Source organism: Psittacula echo (genome assembly GCF_963264785.1).
Source record: "Psittacula echo genome assembly, chromosome: 4".
Lineage (NCBI taxonomy): Eukaryota > Metazoa > Chordata > Aves > Psittaciformes > Psittacidae > Psittacula > Psittacula echo.
Window position 1 is genome coordinate 15,279,109 of NC_137738.1, and position 24,421 is coordinate 15,303,529.

Sequence of the window (24,421 nt, forward strand, 5' to 3'; positions counted from 1 at the left end):
ATCTTTGGTTTTAATCGGGAATACGTGCACTGAAATATAGATTCTACTGTCTGTGAGTGGTAAAGCAGACGATAGTGCCACACTGAAAAAAAAAAAAGGTTATATTCTCATTGTTTTACACCTTAGCCATTAACATCAGTTTATAAGTTTGTTTTCTTCTAGGTATTCTATATTATACTGCAGTTCTTTAGCCCACACCCAGAAGCAATAAGAATTGAGAGGAAAAAAAGAGATGATCTAAACTGGGAAGACTGGCAGTATTTTGCTAAAAATTGCAGAATTTTTGGACTGGATAACAATGGATCTCTGGAAAAGCCAGACTCTGTCAACTGTCTCCAGCTTCATAGGTATGAATGGGTATTATCTGCATAATACAGATGCTCTGAATGGGTAACATCCTGGCACAATTCATTTCTATGTCTCAATGAGATAGAATCTTTTAATTTGGTATATTATTATGGGCTGCTGAGTATATAATAGATCCCAAATCTGACCTTTCGATTGAATATTGCTGAAAGGTTATCTGTCATTTTAATCAGATTTCAGCTATTGAGGAATGTGACACAATTGATTCCTCTGTTATTTTTGAGATAGATTTTTGAAATTTTGCATGTTTGTGTTTTGGGGAGGCTGTTGTCAGCGGAATTACAGGACAGTGAGATAAAGAGTGGAGGAAGGTGCTGATAGACTGTTTTAAACCAGTGAATGCGAAAATACACCTTCTGATGTCTGGGAGTGCGACTTGTTCTTAGAAGAGAGGCCAGATTTAAATAAAAAATCCTATCAGCTTTACCACTAACCATGCAAACCGTGTAACAAGTGGGTTGAAATTGTTTCCTGAAGCTTTCTAATCTTTCTAAGCAAGAACTAAAATAAAATCAGGGAAAGGGGGTTGAGGGTGAGAAGGATCATTGACTTTTAGGAACATGTTGCGTGCCTTTTTACTAAACAGCATGTGCAAATTTAAAAATATAACATATACAATGACCACACCACCCAAGTCTTGGAAGGTAGATGCAGGGACTGTGAGAATGAAGACCTTGGGCCCATTGTAGGAGAGGATCTGGTTCAAGACCATCTTAAGAACCTGAATGTGCACAAGTCCGTGAGACCTGATGAAATCCATCCTCAGGTCCTGAAGGAGCTGGTGAATGAAGTTGCTAAGCCACTGGCCATCATATTTGGAAAATCATGGCAGTCAGGTGAAGTTCCTGACAACTGGAAAAAGGGAAATATAACCCCCATTTTCAAGAAGGGGAAAATGGATGACCCGGGGAATTACAGACCAGTCAGTCTCACCTCTGTGCCTGGCAAAATCTTGGAGCAGATTCTCCTGGAAGGCATGCTAAGGCACATGAAAAACAACAAGGTGCTTGGTGACAGCCAGGATGGCTTCACAAGGGGGAAATCCTGCCTGACCAGTTTGGTGGCCTTCTATAATGGGGCTATGGAACTGATGGACAGGAGTAGAGCAGTTGACATCATCTACCTGGACTTGTGCAAAACATTCGACACTGTCCACATGACATCCTTGTCTCTAAATTGGAGAGACATCAATTTGATGGGTGGACCACTCGGTGGATAAAGACCTGGCTGGATGGCCGCACGCAGAGTTGTGGTCAATGGTTCAATGTCTGGCTGGAGAGCAGTAACGAGTGGTGTCCCTCAGGGATCGGTGTTGGGACCGGTCTTGTTCAACATCTTTGTTGGTGACATGGACAGTGGGATTGAGTGCACCCTCAGCAAGTTTGCCGATGACACCAAACTGTGTGGTTCAGTTGATACGCTGGAGAGAAGGGATGCCATCCAGAGGGACCTTGACACGCTTGTGAGGTGGGCTGATGCCAACCTTATGAAGTTTAATCATGCCAAGTGCAAGGTCCTACACCTGGGTTGGAGCAATCCCAGGCACAGCTACAGGTTGGGCAGAGAAGAGATTCAGAGCATCCCTGTGGAGAAGGACTTGGGGATGCTGATCAATGAGAAAATGAACATGAGCTGGCTTCAGTGTGCGCTTGCAGCCCAGAAAGCCAACGGTATCCTGGGCAGCATCAAAAGCAGTGTGACCAGCAGGTCAAAGGAGGTGATCCTGCCCCTCTACTCTGCTCTCGTGAGACCTCACTTGGAGTATTGTGTGCAGTTCTGGTGTCCTCAACATAAAAAGGACATGGAACTGTTGGAACAGGTCCAGAGGAGGGCCACGAGGATGATCAGGGGACTGGAGCACCTCCCGTATGAAGACAGGCTGAGAAAGTTGGGGCTGTTCAGCCTGGAGAAGAGAAGGCTGTGTGGAGACCTCATAGCAGCCTTCCAGTATCTGAAGGGGGGCTATAGGGATGCTGGGGAGGGACTCTTCATCAGGGACTATAGTGATAGGACAAGGGGTAACGGGTTCAAACTTAAAGAGGGGAAGTTTAGATTGGATATAAGGAAGAAATTCTTTACTGTGCGGGTGTTGAGGCACTGGAATGGGTTGCCAGGGAAGTTGTGAATGCTCCATCGCAGGTGGTGTTCAAGGCCAGGTTGGGCAGAGCCTTGAGTGGCATGGTTTAGTGTGAGGTGTCCGTTCCCATGGCAGAGGGGTTGGAACTAGATGATCTTAAAGTCCTTTCGAACCCTAACTATTCTATGATTCTATGATTCTATGAAATATATGAATATATATATATTAAATATCATCTATAAAGTTAAAAAATATTATCTTTTTACACACACACATGCAATTATGTACATATATATATTTGAATCTATACTACAACATAAATTCAAATGCACTATCTCTTATCTGAATTCAGATGCCAGTCAATATTAGGCTTATTTAGTACCTGGCTGGAAATCAGTGAGAAAATAGAGTATCAGGTGCTGTAGGCATTTTGCTTTTTTTGTTGTTCCACTTTTGCTGCCTTCTTAAGACTTTTCAAGTGTCAGCATCTTTGTTCTCTGGGGGTTCAGTATTCTGAGGAGAGGAACATAGGGTATCTGATTTACACCAGTTTTCAACAAAGGAGTTTGAGCTTTGTTGGTGATCCTTGGAGCAGAGGGTAGAGGAGAATAGGAAATCTCTATGTAAGCCAAATATTTGTGGATAGATAATCCAGAGGAGGTTGTTATGATTTAAACCCAGATGGTAACTAAGTACCAGCAGCCGCTTGCTCACCCTGGATGCCATCAGCCTTACAGTCCTTCTGGTGCTTCCATATCAAGATGATGTAATTTGTCTGCCTTTTATACCTGTCTTAACATTTCCATTGCAGCTCTACATGTCATGGAAGGAAAATTATATAACTTTCTAGGGAGGGGAAGAGAGAACAGTATGGCTCAGAAAAATATACAGATACATTCCACTGAGATTATTGTGAAGTACTTACCTGTATAGGGGCACAGTACTTTCAAAGGTTCTTCATGAAGACAGAGGATTATGACTCAGCAGACCTTGTCTATGTATGAATCACATCTTTCAAAGTTCAGAGACGTTTTTAATGTTGTATGTCAGGTGCCAGGTGATACCGTGGGATACTATTTTTAATGACCTCAATAGATGTGCAAATAAGCAGGCAAGGCATTCTCCTCTCTTGTAGAAGCAAGTTCTACTCATAGCTAAACTCTGTAAATAGTAAATATTAACATGAGATAAATACAGTAATAATAGCATAGTAAATATGCCAACATGAGATATGATTCATACCAAATTGTGGAAATGAGCAGTTCATATATACTTGTTTACTCAGCCTTTGCTTGAATTCTTAGGACTGTCTTTCCCCTTCTTGGGCTTAAATATACAATTTCACTGTCAATTCTACCACTTTCAATTGAATTCTCTTGCACTTTACTCACTGGAAGGTAGTGTGTGTTCCCAAGTGCTCACTCATCAAATGAGAGGGTGCAATTAGTGACCCTGGAATTCAAAATATAATTGTTTCTGTATGGTTTTTGTATGTGGTTAGTGGGTATATAATTAACAACATGGGCATGTTAGTTATGTTAGTTATCTGAATGATTTCCTGATGTAGTTCAAGCATAGTTCACGTTTCTCAGACTGTGTTAAGCTTATTGAAAACATAGTGCAGATGACATTGTATCAGTCACAATTTATTAATATTTTGAAGTCACCCTTTAGAGGCTTTTCCTCTCAATTGGAAACTCAGGGTATGGAGAAAAGCATGGAACTTTGGGGAAAACTAGATGTATAAAAGACATTTCTTTTTCTGTGCTTGAATTCTAATGACTGGAAATCCACTGACATGAGAATTTTCCCTAGAAACCACAAAAAAAATAAGTATGGTTAAGTGGAGACCCTCTCTGAAAGTATATTAGGAGATAAAGTTTTTAAGATGTGTGATATTTTGATTTTCATTTGTCTTTCTCTCTATACAGCTTTACACCATATTCCCGTGGCAATCTAACTTTTAGTATTCTTACCCCGGAACCAAATCACCGACCTGGTTACAATGATTTTTACAATACTCCATCTCTCCAAGAGTTTGTAAAAGCTACACAAGTGAGGATTCATCTCCGTGGCCAGTATCATACTAATGAGTCTTGGGTAGATTTTAGGCATAGATACTATGGAATTAATGAGATTACAGTCAGCGGAAGGTAGGTGTTATGGAACTCTTCCCCCACCCATCACTGCCTCTAACTATTACAGCTATGCAAAGTATATAATGACCTGCCTAAAATTTAATGAAGTTGTTCTGCTTTTACATTTATGAATAAGAAGGGAATTTGGTCTGAAGCAGTGCATAAGTTTGAAATTGTTGGTGTACTGCTTCTTAAAAAACATTTGCTCACATGTTATTTTAAAATTAATTATACTTATTACACAAGTCTGTCAAAAGCAGTCCTTTCCTTGGAATTACCAGTGCCTCTAAGCAAAAGCTTCTGACTGAAACCATGGCTTGCGCTTTACTTCAGTAGCTCTTCCAAGTTTCATTACAGATTTCCAGACCTGGCAATTTGAACAGCCTTAATGCGGAGCTCATTGTTTGTTTTAGCTGTAGTTTTCCTCTTAAACTGGGGCAGCTGTCAGTAAAAGTGTTACATTATCTGTGACTGACAATGTTATTGTATGTGATAAGTGTTCTGTCTTGTGAAAGGACTAATTATGCCCTGTAAATACTATGCAAATTGTGCAATGAAATAGTTTCCAAGAAGCATATGGTGCAGATTTTTGCAAATAAGCATTATTCCTGAAATTATTTTGGTAGTCCTCATTTTAAGAGAATACACCCTATTAAGGGAACCCAGTAGGTCATGTTTACCTTAAAAATTTTCTATACTACTACTATGTTTTGATTATTGATTTACATGTGTATGATAATGCTTTTACTAAAATAGCTACAATTTTGGTGACTATGTAACAGTAAAATGATTTCAGCTGTAGTTTGCTAAGCTATGCCGTGCCTTCAGAAGAGCAGCCCTTCAGGTGGAGTGGTATGGTTATTGCCCGTTAACTAATACTTTATAAAGATTTTATTTTAGTAACAAATGGATATTTAAACTGAGATCAAAAAGGGTTAAAATAGAAAATTATGCTTGATATGGCTAAGATTTCTTGAAGAAAAAAACAACTATAGCCACACTGTAACACTTAATATTGATGAAGAATTGCCATTTAACAAAGTTTAGATATTGTTATATACTGAAATATAGTTTGCATATTACATGAGGTAACGGTAGCTCTACTACACGTTGGGTTTTATTTTCTTGGAAAATAACTGTTGATACTTAAAAGTATGTTGAGTAATCTTTTGTAGGCTACTGCATTTAGGAACATTCTCTTTGGTACTGTTTCATAGAATCATAGAATAGTTAGGGTTGGAGAGGACCTAAAGATCATCTAGTTCCAGCCCCCCTGCTATGGGCAGGAACACCTCATACTAGACCATGTCACCCAAGACTCCATCCAACCTGGCCTTGAGCACTGCCAGAGATGGAGTTTATTTGTTCTTAATAAAGAACCAGACTATGCAATACACAAAATTGTCTTTGTGACTGTCTTATATATTGTTGGACAGAAGTGTTTCCATATTTTAATTTTTTCTTCATTACCTATTTGTCTTTCAGGTGTAATTGCCATGGCCATGCTGATAATTGTGACTCAGCTGTGGAACCATATAGATGCCTGTGCATTAAGGAAAGCTATACAGAAGGAAATAATGTTAGTCTCTCCTTTGTCTATTTACATCACCTATGAACTGCCTCAGAATTGGGGTTTTAATCCTGGGGAAGAGTGTGTGTGAATGTGTGTTAGTGTTGTCCTAGCTTTTACAGGGAGACTTTCCATAATGGGATTTGTATTAAATAAGGAAACAGAAATGTTGTCCCCTCCACTAAATGCCATTCTACCAAATACCATTAGAAGTGCTGAGTGAGTTAAGGGATTTGATTTCTTGTTAGAGGATTGTGCCATTTTCAAGCATTAGATGCAAACTTAAATTTATACTGTCAGCATCTAATAAAAGTTATGGCTCTACCAGCTGTAGTAAGTAGCAGTTTGTAGAGTGCTATTTTCACTCTGCTTTTAGTCTAATCCTAAGAACACCAGACCCATTTAGTGTAGATGGAGCACTGCAGGCGCAGTCCTGGAGTTCAGCTTGCAATTTAGAAAGGAAACAGTTCAAGTGGTCCAATACAGCTCTGTGATGTGAACCAAAGCACAGTAAATGCAGAAAATTTGGAGTTTTGTTCAAAACTGCATGCCTAATCCAAGGTAAAACACTAACACAGATTTACATTATAATACTTGGAACATCTGTAGATACTTGTGCCATCTGTAGATTGCAGTCTTCGACTTCAGCTAAGAATGAGATCTTTTAATGCAGTTGTTTTACAAACTATGTCTAAGATAGTAAAAGTTACAATATTTTTGACTTGATTTTAAATGTCTCTTGCATAGTTGAGAAAATACTGAGACATGCCCATACATATGTATTTGGAAAATATTTTCTTTGGGGTCTTACTAATTATTTTGATTTAAACCAGTGATTTGGGTTGTGGCTTTTTAAAACATTGAAAATTGAGCTTTGAACTTACTCTTTATTGAAGGACAGCCTGTAAATATCAATTTCCCATACTTTTTGCAGTCATATATGGCATTCAGTTGTCTTTAAAATCATCCGTACTAGCAACATAATTGTTCCAAAAAAAAAAACCCCAGTATTACTTTTTACTTATCTGTGTTTTCAGCTAATTGATATTAAGGTTAAATTTCTTGAATTAAAAGGCCATATTAAAAAAAAAATCTAGATACGTTCTTATTGCTTTGCTTTGCTCTGAATAACAGCATTTCTTAATAAAGAGGGATTTTGTGGAGTTTGTAGGTAAAATCAAGTTGCAAACTTATAATTTTCCTACTAGTTTTTTAATTCTTGGCCATAGGAGAACCAAAATGTGGTAGTTTACCATAAATCCCAGTCTTCTAGGGAAATAGGTAAAGGAGATCTTAGAATAATGGTGCCAGTTTGCACTTATCTCAAGCAACCTTTGGTTTTCTTGGAAGCTCTTTGCATACAGTTTATTGAAAGCAGAATCGCGATTTATGAGTTAAGGAAAAGAGGTCGAAGTTAAGAAAGAGTGAGCTACATCAAAGGAATGAGTCCTACAATCCCACTGAATCCTAGATTTCCATCATGAATACGCGTTGTATTCCTTGCTACATTTATGCCTTTTGGAAACAGGCTTTCTAAAAATTAAGAAGGGGTTATGGAACAGCCACAGCAGTAAGCGAAGTGGAGACTAATCTCACATAAAAACCCCTGAAGAAGTCTGTGCTAGAATAGAAGAAGTGTTAATCTGAGAGCATTTGAGTTTGTGTTTATGATTATGTGAAGGATCTTTGTAAAATGTAAAATTTCATAGGGCATCTAAGTATTTCAAGCACAAGTGTAGGATCTACAGACTAAATGGGATTTGAACAAAAATTGGAAGTTTTTAGATGGGTCAGATTAGAAAAAAGATTCAAACTGACAATGTCCCTTTAATTAGAACACATGTTGTGAAATGTTACTTTGTAGGGATTAAGTATAAATATTTAATAAGATCTGGAAGTTCACCAAGCACTCTTGCAAGACTTTCGCTACCTTGTGAAAACAAGCCAAATACATTTTAAAGATGCATCTGCCTTATCAGATATTTTCTGTCCACGTTAATGGGTTGTCTCAGTGAGTGTCACATTTTTGATTTGGCAGGTATGCATTGTAACTATAATTGAAATGCTTGAATTAACCATATTTATTCAGAGCACAATAAGGATGTTGTTTAATTATTTTGCTCTTTCTTCAATGATGATGTCAGTATCTGCTCAATAGGAAAGAAAACAGAAGAAGTAACAAAATAGAAGTAATATTTGCAAATATATCACTAACTACTTTGAATTTTATCAAGGATTTATATTGCCTCACCATTGTCACAGGGAAGAACTTCTTCCTTAGAACTAACCTGAACTTCTCCTGTTTCTGTTTGAACCCATCACCCCTTGTCCTATCACTACAGTCCCTGATAAAAAGTCCACCTCTCTGTCATTTGCAATGATAAAGCTCTGTCTTACAGACTTATACCTGTGTTTCTTAGGCTTCCACCCCAGTGAATTAGGCAGCTGCTATTATTATTATTATTATTATTTATTTATTAATAGTAATTCAATTAACAATGAAGTAAGTTTCCAAATATAAACTCTTGTTGTTTCTTTTGGTTTTGAGAAGAAATTGCACTGTCTGCAGTCTTTTTTTTACTTCTGTCCTTTTCCAGTCAGTAAGTCACCACAACTGAGGAGGTTTTATTGTTTTCAGTTATTTTGTGTGGATTCTTTAAACAGAGATCCCTTGACAAGCTCTTACATATGGCAGAGTAAGTCCTTGTCACATTTACACATAATGCAACTAAAATTACTATCTTGAATTTATCTGACATATACATCTGGATAGCTGTTGCTCAGCAAAGCAATACCAGAAACTGAAAACTTACATAATCGATTACAAATCAAAATCTTAGTTTAGTTATTGGCATCACCATGTTATGTGATTTGACATACCAAATGGTATTTCTCTTTTTTATATTATTTTTTCTGAGTTCTGTTTTGATGAAGAAATATGTTATAATGAAATGTAATATGATAGTAAGAAGGGAATGCTTAAGAATGACTTGCTGAGGGGCCACATGAAGAATCCTCACTGAACTTTTTCTCTCATTAAAAGAAATGCTTAGCTTCTTCATTTAAAATTGTTCTGTAAATGTGTGTGTCCTGCTTTGGGATTACAGCCTCAGAGCCTTCTTTAAATTGATCATGCAGAATATACAGGAAGAATTGTAGAAATAATAATAGAAAATTGAATTTAACATAAAGCAACTCTGATAATGCTTCGGGGAGTATGAATGGAAGTGAGAGGGTGACTTGATACAGTGAGGACTTCTTCTCTTCAGAATTTTCCATGCAAATAATTAATGGTCTTAAACATCTGCTGTCTGAAAACTGGATAGGGCATTGTTGATTTACCAAGAATTAGGCTTTTTATGTTGTTTACAGAAGAATCTATCTAAACCTTAGTTAAAGGTCAGTCTGTATCATCGTGTTAGATGTTAGAATTAATGATACATAGTACCTGAGGAGCTGTAAATATTGACTATAGTAAGTGGTCACTCAACTAACAGAAACTTCTGGCTTGCAGAAGCAAGCTAGCAAAAAATGCACTTTTTGGTGAGCTCTGTGCCATAATTTATGTATCCAGAGGACATGCCTGGGAGGAAGATGGTTACATCAGAATAAAAAGAAAGGAAATCAAGCAGGCAGATGGTTGACTTGTGTGTTAGGAAGCAGCAAGCCAAGAGGCACATAGTGCAAGAGTCTCATCTGTGTGAATAATTTTAGATAACTTTTGACATGTCTGTGGAAGTTATGGGTTTGTCCATGAATCCATACCTGGAAAACTGGTGTAATTTCACAGTTCAAAGATCCAGGCTTCTACAACAATTTGTATACGAGCATTGGTGAAATATGGAAAGAACATGTTGCAGTCTCAGATATCTTGTGATTTTCTGCACAGGTAATGACATGCTGAAGGAAGTGTGAAGTGGTCATTCTGCCTTTTGACCTGAAGTTTCTAAGTTTTATTTAAGGGATAGGCAGATGGCAACTAGCATTATGGTTGTATTGTTACCTTTCAGACATCAAGAAGGCTGTTCCTGTCTGAAAATTATTTTCAGAGGCTTATCCTCTATGCAGGATATTTATTTCTTTTCACGTGAAAAAAACAGAGACATCTGGGCTGGTGCTTCAAAGTTGTTGGAAGTAGCTGTCATAGATTATAGCACTACATATATTTATTGCATTTCTATGATTTTTCACATATTCTGTATAAATGGCCAAGTGATTGGCCTGTTTGTGGCGATATTTTGCTTCTTTTACCCCACTAAATCTATTATTAAAAAATAAGAAAAATTCCCATGTAGTAGCTTCCTCAGAGAAGTGAAATTAATACTACAATAACTAGTAACTGTAGCTACAGCAGTCCTTACTCATAGAATCATAGAATAGTTAGGGTTGGAAAGAACCTTGAGATCATCTAGTTCCAACACCCCTGCCATGGACAGGGATGCCTCACATTAGACCTTGTCACCCAAGGCTCTGTCCAACCTGGTCTTGAGCACTGCCAGAGATGGAGCATTTGCCACTTCTTTGGGCAACCTGTTCCAGTGCCTCACCACCCTAACAGTAAAGAACTTACTTGTTGTATCTGACCTGAACTTCCTCTGTTTCAGTTTAAACCCATAACCCCTTGTCCTATCACTACAGTCGCTGATGAAGAGTCCCTTTCCAGCATCCTTGTAGGCCCCTTTCAATTAAATATCCTTAGCAAGTTAGAGTGTTGGTAAAATAGAACACATACTGAACTCATCAGTTGCAATACATACCTTCACCCCCTCTTCTATTTTACAGAAGTCCTACAAGGTTGGAGTCTAAATGTGTGTTAGACAGAGTTGATGCTTGATTTGACAATAGCTTTGAATTTTAATCCTGGAGAATTTAAGTGTGAATTAATTCATTGAGCATCCTGATAGTCAGAATTAGTGTGGTTGCATAGGGTTTGATTTTGTAGGACTTGCTATGGCTTCAAGTAATTTCACCTAAAAAAAACATAAATGAAAGAGGAGCTGAATGAAAGTATATTTCATACCATCTGACAACATCTCTGCCAGTGTTTGAGATCTCAGTTGCATCCCATTATCCCATTGCCAGTTGAATCTGGCATTCAGATGGCAGATCTTATTCTCTTTGCCAGTCAGGTTCTTTGTCAGTTACTTTATTGTTGCAAAGCAGCAGAAGTATGTTTTCTTAGAATACTACTTGACATGAGGTATTTGTAAACCACTTGCAATGTCTGTGCTTAGTTTCTAAAATTATGTTTCATCCTTTTAAGGTACATAGGGTATTATGATGGAACCCCGTAAGACACTCTTCGTTTCTATTCTGTTTTTCTTAATCACTTGGAGTCACTTAGAATGGTCTAGGGGAATTTTTTTGGTTTGTTTTTTCATAATAAGACCTGGCTTTTGAGTTTAAAAACTTTTTGGTCTTTGGGGAGTTCACGATAAACAGATATGGTTCAAATCTCTGCTGACATGTAGTCTTGATAGATAGTTAAATGCTGTAGGAATGGTGCTGAAGAAAAGCTATGGGAATATTAAGGTGACTGCCTTCAGAGCAGGGTTAAACTACACTGGAATAGCTACTGCCTAGAAGCCACTTTTATTTGGCTAATGAAGCTAAATGGGGTGAATGCATACTGTCCATTTGGATACAGACTGGGATCTTGTAGGAAGGCAAAAATAGTATGTGATTAACTATCCTATTATAGTCAACATACAGGGCAGCATAAACAAACATGGTTCGGTGATGCATGTATGGGAGCCTTGCGAAAACAAGGCAGCATTCCAAAATGCCTGAGAAAGTGGCATTCTGATCTTGATACCACTTCAGATTGTAAAATCTGTGTACTGTTAATAAGATATGCAGTACATTATACATATGCTTCTGTAAGTATTATAGGTGTGTGTATGCACTAGTTATTGCGGCTGAACTTTGACTGACAGGTGGGAGATGGGAACTCCTACACAGGTTAGGAGAAGAGAAGGAATAAATTCTAAGTAAGAGAACAACATAGGAAAAAAAGGATGCCACCCAGAGGCAAGCAGTGGGATGTTTTAAAAGTGTTGGTCTAGAAGGCTCTAGCTATTACAAGTCTTAAAGTATTGTTAGTGTTGCCTTCTGAAGTATTTCTTCAAGTATTTGTTGACTGTTTCTTCAGAGGCACTGTCCTCAGCATTCTTAGTGACTAATAAGGAACTTGGCACATACAGGCTTAGGCTGAAGTCACTGGTGAACTTTCCTTAAGTGTGCTGGATACAGGAATTTTGAGGAGGGAAGCTTTTAATAATAAATATGGTAAAAAGAATAATCTTGAGTTAATTATTGGAAATAAGGCTTTAGTCACAATTTTAGACTAAGGAATTGTTCCTAGATGAGCTAGGTATTTTGACCATCCTGCTCCATGTAAGGTTTTCTCAGGAAACTGTTATCACAGAAGGTGGGTGGTTCAGATATGGTGTATCAAGAGGACATGTTTGGTATTGTCCATAGGGAAAACCATATCTTTAACATCTTTTCTGAAGGGCCTAGATGTAACTGAGAATAAGGACATCTACATGTTTGTGAGTTTTACAGTTGTGAAGAAAGGCTTGTTTGTCAAGAATTAATGTTCTTTATCAGTCTGTTGCTAGCCCTCAGATTTGTCAAAGGCTTTTGGGAAATCTACCTATCTGTTTTACATGTGGTAGCCAAGAATTGAAGCTGAATCTCTTAATACCTTTGAAAATCTCAACAATTTTGCTTTGGACAAAAGCAGAGTTTACATTCGATCAATGAAGATCTCAAGATTGCCATCTGTACATCATCCTGCTACCAAAAGCGCAAGTTAAACACACCAGGTCTTGAAGTTAAATGCAATTCTTAGCTTAATAAAGGTGTGACAAACTCAGCAGGATGAGGTGGATGGAGGTCCAGCACATGTTTTGACAGCATAGAATTGGAAATTCAGGGCTGGCAGGTTGGTAGCTGTTTCTCTACTGTTTGCTTTTCAAGGAGGTCATAATTCCCTAGATATGCTGTGAGGAGGGAACCGCATGAGTGGGATAGTTTGGCTGGGAGCTGGGGTTTCTTTCTTGCGCTTTCCAAGTTGTGCAATACCTGAATGAACCCCATTGTCTCATGTTGCTGGTGCTGTGTAATGCTGATTTTCATCAAGGTACAGATAAAGGGAATGACTAGAGAGAGGAAAGATGGTTGTGAATGAAGGAAGGACATGAATAAGCTCTTAAGCTTTTTTCCAAATTCAATTTCACATACTATCCAGAGTTGATGCTTTTCCGGCATCAGTTGTGAGTGAAAGAGCTTAGAAACTTCCGTATAGTTTCATAATTGTCAGCATATAGGTGATGTAGGCACACTGGGCCTAAATAATGTAATAGTGCTTGGAATAATAGCCATGAAGAAAGATAAGTGCACTTCTGGAACTTATGAAGAAAGAAGTTGCCCAAATACTTTACAGAAGCAACTTATAAGCATTTGAATTCCTTCTGGAAGATGCAAGTGACAATTGGAATATATTTTGTTTATTAGATCCAGCAAGGCACCACTATTTTGGGAATGGAGTTTCAGTAATGCCACTTACAAACAATCTAAACAAACGTGTCTCCAGTGCCAGCACGTACAACTTGTTGAGCCAAATCCATAAAAACTAAAGAATAAAAAAAGAACTTAACTGTAAAAAATACTATCCATTCATGAAGAAATCCAGTTTGGTTTTAGTTCCTGATGAGCAAATACGCACACTAAATTTTCTTCTTTAAGTTTTATAGAGTGTATTATGAAGCAAAGATTATTCCAACTTCACATTCTTCATAAAGCTCGCCTTAGCAGGTAATATTGCGAGTTCATCCAAATAAAAGATGAGGTCCTGCCGTGCTCCTCAACTACTTAAAAATATTTTTACTGGTTTGGATTTAAGCTAATGAACTACTCGAATATCATTAACCTTTGTATGACCATGGCCTGCTCTGGGAGCTCTGCTCTGGCTGCCCCGGCAGTGGCCAGTGTAGGCACCCAGACAGAGCCGATGAGAGGGGAGGCTGCAGTGCAGAGCTCAGAGTGTAGAGAGTGCCTGCACTGGTCTCCTGAGGGAACGGTGCACAATGGGCAGGGCTGCACTCGGTGCTCCCTGGTGCAGGTCCTCCTGCAGCAGGTGGCTGAGCTGCGGGATGCTGTCAATAGACTGCAAGATGTCAGGGAAGCTGAGAGGAAGCAGGACTGCTTGCTCCATGCCCCATTTGTGCAGGGGCCTCAAGTGTCCCCTGTAGCTCATGGAGGAGAGAAGGAGGCTGTTAACCCAGGAAGCTGGGAAACAGTAACAAAGAAAACCAACAACAAAAGGAGGAAGAGGACAATTAAAAGCAAGGGGCTTCCTCCTAAACCTGTTGTACCCACCCAGAACCGCTTTGCTGTCCTGCAGGGGGCTAAGGAGGAAGCGCACTCGCTCCAGAAACAACCGGCTGGTGCACTGGTAAAGAAGATCTCTACTGGTGCTGCCAGGAAAAAGAGGTGGGTCATAGTGGTAAGGGACTGTACTTTGAAAGGGACAGAAGCACTCATCTGTCGGCCTGACCCAGTCTCAAGGGATGTGTGTTGCCTACCTGGGGCACGGATCAGGGATGTTGCAGAGAGGCTGCCTGCTCTAGTAAGTCCCACAGATTATTACCCACTTCTAGTGGTCCATGTGGGTGCTAGTGATGTTGATAGCAGTAGCCTGGAGAACATAAAGAAGGACTACAGATCCCTGGGAGAGGTGGTTAGGGGCTCTGGAGCTCAGATTGTCTTTTTGTCAATTCTCCAGGATACAGGGGAGGACCCTAAAAAAGCTAGAAGGATTGGCCAGGTTAATAAATGGTTAGAAGGGTGGTGCCATAGGCAGGGGTTTGGGTGTCTTGAACATGGGACCCAAGTTTGTAGGCCAGGTCTACTGAAGGCTGGTGGAGCTGTCTGACAAAGAAGGGGAAGAGTGGTTTTGGTAGGAGGCTTGCCAGGCTGGTCAAGGTTGCTTTAAATTAGATGTGTTGGGGAGGGGGGCATCGTTCCATCCCAACACACCCAGTCAGTTGCCAGCACCTATAATAAATGGTCGGAGCAATGTAGAGATATTCCAGCTGCTCCAGCCAATGAGCCGGCTTCATTTGGAGCTCGGCTGAGATGCCTCTATACAAACACCCGTAGCATGGGGAACAAATGAGGAATTAGAGATGTGTGCACGTCTATGGGGTATGATATAGTAGGCATCACAGAAACATGGTGGGATGGCTCCTACGACTGGAGTGTTGGAATGGAAGGTTACAGGCTCTTTAGAAAAGACAGGCCTGGCAGGCGGGGAGGGGGAGTTGCTATTTATGTTAGGGATAGGCTGGAGAGTATGGAACTCTGTCTGGGGACAGGTGAGCAGTTGACAGAGAGTTTGGGGGTGAGGGTTAAAGGGAGAACAGTGCTGGCAGACATTACTGTGGGGATCTGTTACAGACTGCCTGATCAAGAGGAATCTGTGGATGAAGTGCTCTATAGGCAGATAGGAAAAGCTTCACGCTCGCAGGCCCTTGTTCTCATGGGGGACTTCAACCACCCTGACATCTGTTGGAGCGACGGTACGGCCCGGCACAAGTAATCCAGGAGGTTCCTCGATTGTGTGGAAGACAACTTCCTCCTGCAAGTAATAGAGGAGCCGACAAGGAGAGGTGCCATGCTTGACCTCGTGCTCACCAACAGGGAAGGGCTGGTTGGAAATGTGACGCTCCAGGGCAGCCTTGGATGCAGCGACCATGAGGTGCTCGAATTCGAGATCCTCAGGACAGTGAGAAGAGCGTGCAGCAAGCTCACTGCCCTGGACTTCAAGAGAGCACACTTTGGCCTCTTCAGGAACCTGCTTAGTAAGGTTCCATGGGATATAGCCCTAGAGGGCAGAGAGGCCCAAGACTGTTGGTTGATATGCAAGGACCATCTGCTCCAAGCTCAGGAGTGTTGCATCCCAACTAGAAGGAAGTGCAGCAGGAGGGCCAGGAGACCTCCTTGGATGGATAAGGAGCTGCTGAGGAAAATTCAAAGGAAAAAAGAGGCTTATAGAAGGTGGAAGCAGGGACAGGGGGCCTGGGAAGAATACAGGGATGTTGTCCAGGAAGCTAGAGACCAGGTTAGGAAAGCTAAGGCCCAGTTAGAATTAAACTTGGCTGGGGATGTTAAGGATAACAGGAAGGGATTCTATAGGTACGTAGTGAATAAAAGACAGACTAGGGACAACATAGGCCCCCTCCGGAAGCTATCAGGAAAACTGGCTACCCTGGATTTGGAGAAGGCTGAGGTTCTTAATGACTTCTTTGTCAGTCTTCACTGGCAAAGGTTCTGACCGCACCACCCAAGTCTTGGAAGGCGGACGCAGGGACTGTAAGAATGAAGACTCTAGGCCCATTGTAGGAGAGGATCTGGTTCAAGACCATCTTAACAACCAAAACATACGCAAGTCCATGGGACCTGATTAAATCCAACCATAGGTCCTGAAGGAGCTGGCGAATGAAGTTGCTAAGCCACTGTCCATCATATTTGAAAAATCATGGCAGTCAGGTGAAGTTCCCAACGACAGGAAAAGTGTAATATAACCCCCATTTTCAAGAAGGGGAAAATGGATGACCCGGGGAATTACAGACCAGTCAGTCTCACCTCTGTGCCTGGCAAAACCTTGGAGCAGATTCTCCTGGAAGGCATGCTAAGGCACATGAAAAACAACAAGGTGCTTGGTGACAGCCAGCATGGCTTCACTAAGGGGGAAATCCTGCCTGACCAATTTGGTGGCCTTCTGTGATGGGGCTACAGAACTGATGGACAGGGGCAGAGCAGTTGACGTCATCTACCTGGACTTGTGCAAAGCGTTCAACACTGTCCCACATGACATCCTTGTCTCTAAATTGAAGAGACATCAATTTGATGGGTGGACCACTCTGTGGATAAAGACCTGGCTGGATGGCCGCACGCAAAGAGTTGTGGTCAATGGCTCCATGTCCTGCTGGAGACTGGTAACGAGTGGTGTCCCTCAGGGATCGGTGTTGGGACCGGTCTTGTTCAACATCTTTGTTGGTGACATGGACAGTGGGATTGAGTGTGCCCTCAGCAAGTTTGCCGATGACACCAAGCTGTGTGGTTCGGTTGATACACCGGAGGGAAGGGATGCCATCCAGAGGGACCTTGACACGCTTGTGAGGTGGGCTGATGCCAACCTGATGAAGTTTAACCATGCCAAGTGCAAGGTCCTACACCTGGGTTGGAGCAATCCCAGGCACAGCTACAGGTTGGTCAGAGAAGAGATTCAGAGCAGCCCTGTGGAGAAGGACTTGGGGTGTTGGTCGACGAGAAAATGAACATGAGCTGGCAGTGTGCGCTTGCAGCCCAGAAAGCCAACGGTATCCTGGGCAGCATCAAAAGCAGTGTGACCAGCAGGTCGAAGGAGGTGATCCTGCCCCTCTACTCTGCTCTCGTGAGACCTCACTTGGAGTATTGTGTGCAGTTCTGGTGTCCTCAATGTAAAAAGGACATGGAACTGTTGGAACAGGTCCAGAGGAGGGCCACGAGGATGATCAGGGGACTGGAGCACCTCCCGTATGAAGACAGGCTGAGAAAGTTGGGGCTGTTCAGCCTGGAGAAGAGAAGGCTGTGTGGAGACCTCATAGCAGCCTTCCAGTATCTGAAGGGGGGCTATAGGGATGCTGGGGAGGGACTCTTCATCAGGGACTATAGTGATAGAACAAGGGGTAATGGGTTCAAACTTAAAGAGGGGAAGTTTAGATTGGATATAAGGAAGAAATTCTTTACTGTGCGGGTGTTGAGGCACTGGAATGGGTTGCCCAGGGAAGTTGTGAATGCTCCATCGCAGGTGGTGTTCAAGGCCAGGTTGGGCAGAGCCTTGAGTGGCATGGTTTAGTGTGAGGTGTCCGTTCCCATGGCAGAGGGGTTGGAACTAGATTATCTTAATGTCCTTTTGAACCATAACTATTCTATGATTCTAATAAAATGAAAAGAAGAAAACAAGATAATTTTGTTTATGTGTCTTTTTAACCACTGGACCTTGTATTCTATTATTCATTGGTGTAATTTAAATTATAACTTGACAGACCTGAATATGTGTAGAGAGTTGTGGGTTTTGTTTGAAACTTCTTTCTTGAAAATTTTATGAGATAAACACACATTTAGCAGTGCTGATGTTTTAGATACTCTGTATAGCATCACATATTTGACCTTGGGAAGTCTTTTGTTTCACTCACAAGGTCAAATGGTAATTGCACAAACTACAGTTGCTACAATAGTATAAACTACAATAACAAACATTGTTTAAAATGCATCCAAATGGATGCATTAGGCAAATATGTCTTCTGTGCCTCAAACATAGTAAATGCCATTTTGCATCTTTGAAGGTTTAACTATATCTGAATCTCAGCACGTTTGCCTGTGTCAAATACTGTCCTGGGTTCAGCAGCAGCAGTCAGTTTTTCTCCTTCTTAGTAGCTGGTGCAGCGCTGTGGTTTTGACTTTCGGCCTGGGAAAAATATTGATAAAGCTGATGTTTTCAGTTACTGGTCAGAATGTTTACCCTGACCAAGGACTTTGTGAGTCTCATGCTCTGCCAGGGAGGAGGAGAAGCTGGGAGGAAGCAGAGACAGGACACCTGACCCAAACTAGCCAAAGAGGTATTCCATACCACAGCACGTCAGGCCCAGGATGTAGAACTGAGAGTTCCCGGAAGGGCTGGATCATGGCAGGGTGGGGGCGAGGTACCGGTTGGTGAGTGGTTGTATTCTCTTGCGTGTTATTTCCTTTATCATTATTACTATTAGTGGTAGCAGTAGTGGTTTGTGTTATACCTTAGTTATTAAACTGTTCTTATCTCAACCCGTGGGAGCTGCATTCTTTTGATTCTCCTCCCCGTCCCTCCAGAAGCGGAGGGAAGAAAGGTGGGGGGGGAAGTGGACTTCGTGGTTCTGATTTACGGCCTGGGCTTAAACCACGACAGTTCTTTTTGGCGCCCAACGTGGGGCTCGAAGGGTTGAGATAACGACAGATCTGACCAAGGCACAGTGCTGATTTATTGGCTCTCAAAGTTGTTTCTCTTGATGCCACAGTTTCAGTGTGCTGTAGCTTACTTAGAGCTGGTATTTGCTGTGTTAGTGTTTATCAAGTGTGGGCCTTGGGCTAAGGTTCTTGTTTCATTGTACTTTATGGTAATGACTTGTAATACGGGCGGGCTCCGGCAGCAGGGCGGGATGGACGTGGCTGTAGACTTGTACCTGGCCGTCCCGCTGCTCTTCACTGTCCTGGCCCTCGTCCTCGCGTCCGTCTTTGTGAGGCTGCGGGGAGCTCAGGGGGAGTGGCCCCGGGAGTCGGCGGCGGCCGAAGCGGCCCGGGAGAGCGGCCCCCGGGACCAAGCGGCGGCGGGAGCAGGGCCGGAGGCCTGGAAGGAGGCGGCTGCCGAGGAGGGGAAGGAGGCGGCTGCCGAGCAGCGGGAGCAGGCGGTGGAGGAGCCGAGCCCCACAGCCGAGCCCAGCCCCGCGGCGGCCGAGAGCATCCCCCAGCAGCCGTCTGCCGAGCCCCGTGAGCCTGAGCCGCAGGAGGATGCAGAAGACCCCGCAGCGCTTTCCAGCAAGGCAGAGGAGGAAGATCTGGACTCAGAAAAAGGGAAGCTGGTGGTGAGAGAGCCTTCAAGCACAGCAACATCATTTGAGAGTTCTGAAGGTTTTGAATGGCCTTTGGGTACCCTTGGGACCTGCCTGCTGATTGTGATGGGGATCACCATGTTGGCACACACACAGAGTGTGTTTTACCCACGGCCATTTTGTCTGATCCCGAGAGTTAAGCAGAGTCAGGTTTGGGTCTTGTCTGGGTTTAGACAATACAGGGGGACTGAGAGGTTTTCCCCAAGGCTGGACAGTCATGAGTGTCACGGTGTGTGGGACAGTATGGGCGAGTATCTAATCCCCTGGGCCCCTCCAGTGCTTTGGAAGCGTTGGAGATGGAAGGCAGCTGTGTGGAGTCCCCAATGACAAGTTGCAGAGACTGCTGCAGGGGAGGGTGAATTATTTTGAGCCTGATGGGCCCATGACACTTCAGGCCATCAGGGCAGAGATGCAACATAGAGATGGACTCATGATCGAGGGGTGGACTTTGCAATGGGCCTCTCCTGCTCTGAAAGACTGTTACAAGAGATGGAGCCCACCATCATGAACCAAATGGACTCAGCAGCTTTATAGGGATTGGTCCGTGCACTAAGATAACAGTGCACTGAAATGAGAGTGAGGGTATATGGATAATGTGGGATCTGAGCATGACGTGAATGGTATGGAATAAGGGGTGGATACTGTCCTGGGTTCAGCAGCAGCAGTCAGTTTTTCTCCTTCTTAGTAGCTGGTGCAGCACTGTGGTTTTGACTTTCGGCCTGGGAAAAATATTGATAAAGCTGATGTTTTCAGTTACTGGTCAGAATGTTTACCCTGACCAAGGACTTTGTGAGTCTCATGCTCTGCCAGGGAGGAGGAGAAGCTGGGAGGAAGCAGAGACAGGACACCTGACCCAAACTAGCCAAAGAGGTATTCCATACCACAGCACGTCAGGCCCAGGAGGTAGAACTGAGAGTTCCCGGAAGGGCTGGATCATGGCAGGGTGGGGGCGAGGTACCGGTTGGTGAGCGGTTGTATTCTCTTGCGTGTTATTTCCTTTATCATTATTACTATTAGTGGTAGCAGTAGTGGTTTGTGTTATACCTTAGTTATTAAACTGTTCTTATCTCAACCCGTGGGAGTTGCATTCTTTTGATTCTCCTCCCCATCCCTCCAGGAGCGGAGGGAAGAAAGGTGGGGGGGGAAGTGGACTTCGTGGTTCTGATTTACGGCCTGGGCTTAAACCACGACAAATACCTAAATACTTAAAATTTTATTCTTCTACCCACTGTCCTTGATTTTAATCTGTTGTTAAATTAACTTTAACTAAAAATAGATTGTTTTGTTAATTCTCTATATAGTTTCTCACTTGTCTAAATCTCAATATCTGTAATATTTAAATGGGGGAAAACACATAGAACAAAATGTGATTAGAGAGAGAGTATAATAGTGTGCTTGGGAAGTAAAGAAATAGGTTGTTTTGTTTTGTTCTTTTCCAGTGTGACCGCTGTTTGCCGTTATACAACGACAAACCTTTTCGTCCAGGTGACCAAGTCCATGCCTATAATTGCAGACCTTGTCAATGCTACAGCCATGCAGTAAGCTGCCACTATGACTTAGCAATGGACCCTTTTCCTCAGGAACACTACAGAGGCAGTGGCGGAGTGTGTGATAACTGTCAACATAACACTGCTGGTGAGTCAAACAAGAGAGAATGGCTGGTTTATTTTACAGTCACATTTTGGCTAAGTCTTGTGTCAGCTGAAATTAGTAATGCTCAATGGCTGACATTGCAACAAATTCTCCTATATGTGTATTTTTAAACTATCCAGATTGTGCAGTAATTACAGTCATGTCAATTCTTCAGCTAGAGGAAAATACAGCTAGAAATTGATCCAGTCTTGTGTAAGATCTTTCATTCAAAAGGCATTCTAATAAAGAATTAGAATGTAAAGTTTCAAAGCTGTTCCTGTTACACGTGCTGGGGTGTTCCAATACAGAATGTCATCTTTCTAATTGTTAACATTCTAAAAATGTTCTCGAATTTTACTCTAATGTCAGTTGCTTCCTCATTGAATAAAGTTTTCTATTCTATGTAAGTAGTATATTTGAATAGTTTTTAACAGTTCTCTTCTATTTCGGTTTTCTTGGTTTTGTCTAGTAAAGGAAAAAAAAGAAAAGTTTCAGGTTCAGTGATAATTTTTCCAAAAAATGTATAGGCATTTGCATGGCATAGCTTTTATATAAGTGTGGTATTATACAACAGATGGAAGTTTAATGGAGTAAAACGTAGTTTGTAACAGGTTCATTGTTTCATATGCTCTGGATCACTAAATTGGCAGGTAGAGATGAAAGGTGCATTAAAATGGACGTCCAGAAAATTATAGAATTCTCTCAAAGGAATAGTCTTTAATTTTGAATTATACAGCTAATTTTAATGAATTGGAAGTCATAATACAAAACCTTTCTTTCATGCAGGAAGGAACTGTGAGCTGTGCAAGGATTTCCATTACAGACAAGCAGGTGCAGATCTTTCAGCCATTGATGTTTGCAAACCCTGTGACTGTTATGCAACAGGCACCAAAAATAAGAGCCTTCAGTGTGATAGTGTAAGTAATCTCAATACAGAAAAGTGACAATGCATTTTAATCAGTCGGGTAGGCAGCAGTAAGTTTTTACAGTGTACTTAGATGGTGACTACTTCAGCAAAAATGCTTAAGTTCAGCGTTTCCAAAATTATAATTGACTTACATCAGAGCCTGAAAGCTGAGAAAATAGAGAGCAATTTGAGATATATTGTTGAAGAGTTCTTCATCAGTGTCAGCAACAGACAGAAAAGATGATGTATGAATTTTCAGAAGTAAATAGTAATTTTGGGGTACCAACAGGTACCTCTGCACTAAGTAATGTTGTAACATGCAGGTCTTGAGTGGTTTTGAAGGTCTTGATACTGTCTTAAAATTAATAACAGATTTTCAGTATTCAGGCAATAAGCTGAGCCTGAAATTGAGCTAAAATTAAGGTAGCTTTCTGTCTCATAAGACAAGGATTGATCTCTGTTTTAATGCATAAAGTCCACTTAAAAAGAAACCCATAAAGTGGTGCCGAAGAGAAAACGCCTTCAGCTAGGCTTTTTAAACCTGTAGACCTCATTGACATACAAAATGTATAGTCTGATAATAAATTTCTCTGTAACTTTCAAAACATGCATGTTGAAAAAAAGCAGGAAAAGTGACTGAAGCCTTGAACATATATTAAAGATATTCTGTGGTTCATGTTCTATTCACGTATGTCTTGTCCATTGCCAAAATCTACTTTTGTTCAGAATAGGGAAGAAAATGTATCTTTAAAAATACTTTAAAGGTGGAACTTGTTCTACAGGGAATTGAGATAGAATGTCTTCAGCTTGTTGCTGCATTTGTCATCTGTTCTTTTTTCCAGACTTTTTTCATAAAACAGTCTTTAGCATTTTTTATATGATGGCTCTCATTACTAATTTTATTTAACAGTAAGGATCCTGTTGCATTTTCATCCTTGGTTCTACAGTGGTACAGGTACATGCTAAGTTTGACTCAATGCACCTTCACAGGATTCATGCATTGGTGCATATGCTGAGTGGTATACAGATTTAGCACAATGTGGGTTTTAAGATAATCCCCTATAGTACAAATCAAAATTGATTTAGAATTTTCTGTCTTCTGAATATGATACTTTTTGCCAGCATCACAGAAATAGGGAAAAAAAAAAAGCCCAAACCAACCCCAAACTTGAAAACCACAAGTAACATGTTATGACTATTTTTCAAGACATAGGAAGAAATACAAGCAAATGCTGATTTTGTGTCCATGCTGTGTGGTGAAATGTTAATCTAAACCAGCTTTAGCTGTTGGGGAATATAATCAGGGGAAGAGTAGTTTAGAGAAATCACTGCTTCATGGTGAAATACACAAGAACATTGATGAAACTTGACTATGAAAGTATGAAATAGGAAAAAATTGGGAAGACTGTATTGCTCAATAAAGCATCAGTTGACTGCTGCAGTAGAAGCAGAGCAGGAAGAAATGATTAAGAGGCATTAAAGAATAGATTAATAAGGCTGGGGACTAAACACTGAAATTAATTACATGAAATAGAAATGTGTCATTGAATGAAGTGTTTCCGAATTTGACCTGTGGAAGACAGAATCATAAGGAATAAGGACCCTGCTCAAGAAAATTAGTTGTCATGTCGCAATGATGATTTTGAAGGAAATACAGCAAAAATGGCATAGAATACACTTTTACTGCACAGCATAACATTTTTCACAAAGTGCCAGTTGTGTCACTAAGTTCCAAGAGGTGCAGAGTTCTGAAATGAATCCATTGTATCACAACTCAATCTATTGAACCACATAAAATATTTTCTCATCTAATGAAATATTATTAACATAGATAGTTTACGGGATAGGTAGAGGAGCTTACTGTAACATGGTTACTCCCATCTTCAGTTCTTTGGACTGATCATGAAAACTTTCTGCCTGTTCACCTATTTCACTCTACTGTTCGTGAGAAATATATATAGGTGTGTAGGATTTCTCCCTTGCATAGGTTCTCACGGTTCTCATACATCTTTAGATCATGCTCACTTACAGATCAGT

At 41.2% G+C, this 24,421-nt stretch overlaps 1 protein-coding gene across 1 annotated transcript in view; it reads left to right on the plus strand.

The window, feature by feature from the left end:
* Positions 1–24,421, plus strand: part of USH2A (usherin) — a gene marked incomplete at both ends in the record, with an annotated part of 378,822 nt that overhangs the window by 33,450 nt on the left and 320,951 nt on the right. Inside the window, 5 exons of the mRNA XM_080614877.1 lie at positions 163–347; positions 4,375–4,596; positions 6,067–6,160; positions 21,285–21,480; positions 22,264–22,394. Coding sequence (XP_080471003.1) covers positions 163–347; positions 4,375–4,596; positions 6,067–6,160; positions 21,285–21,480; positions 22,264–22,394 — 828 coding nt within the window. The remainder of the gene's footprint in view (positions 1–162; positions 348–4,374; positions 4,597–6,066; positions 6,161–21,284; positions 21,481–22,263; positions 22,395–24,421) is intronic.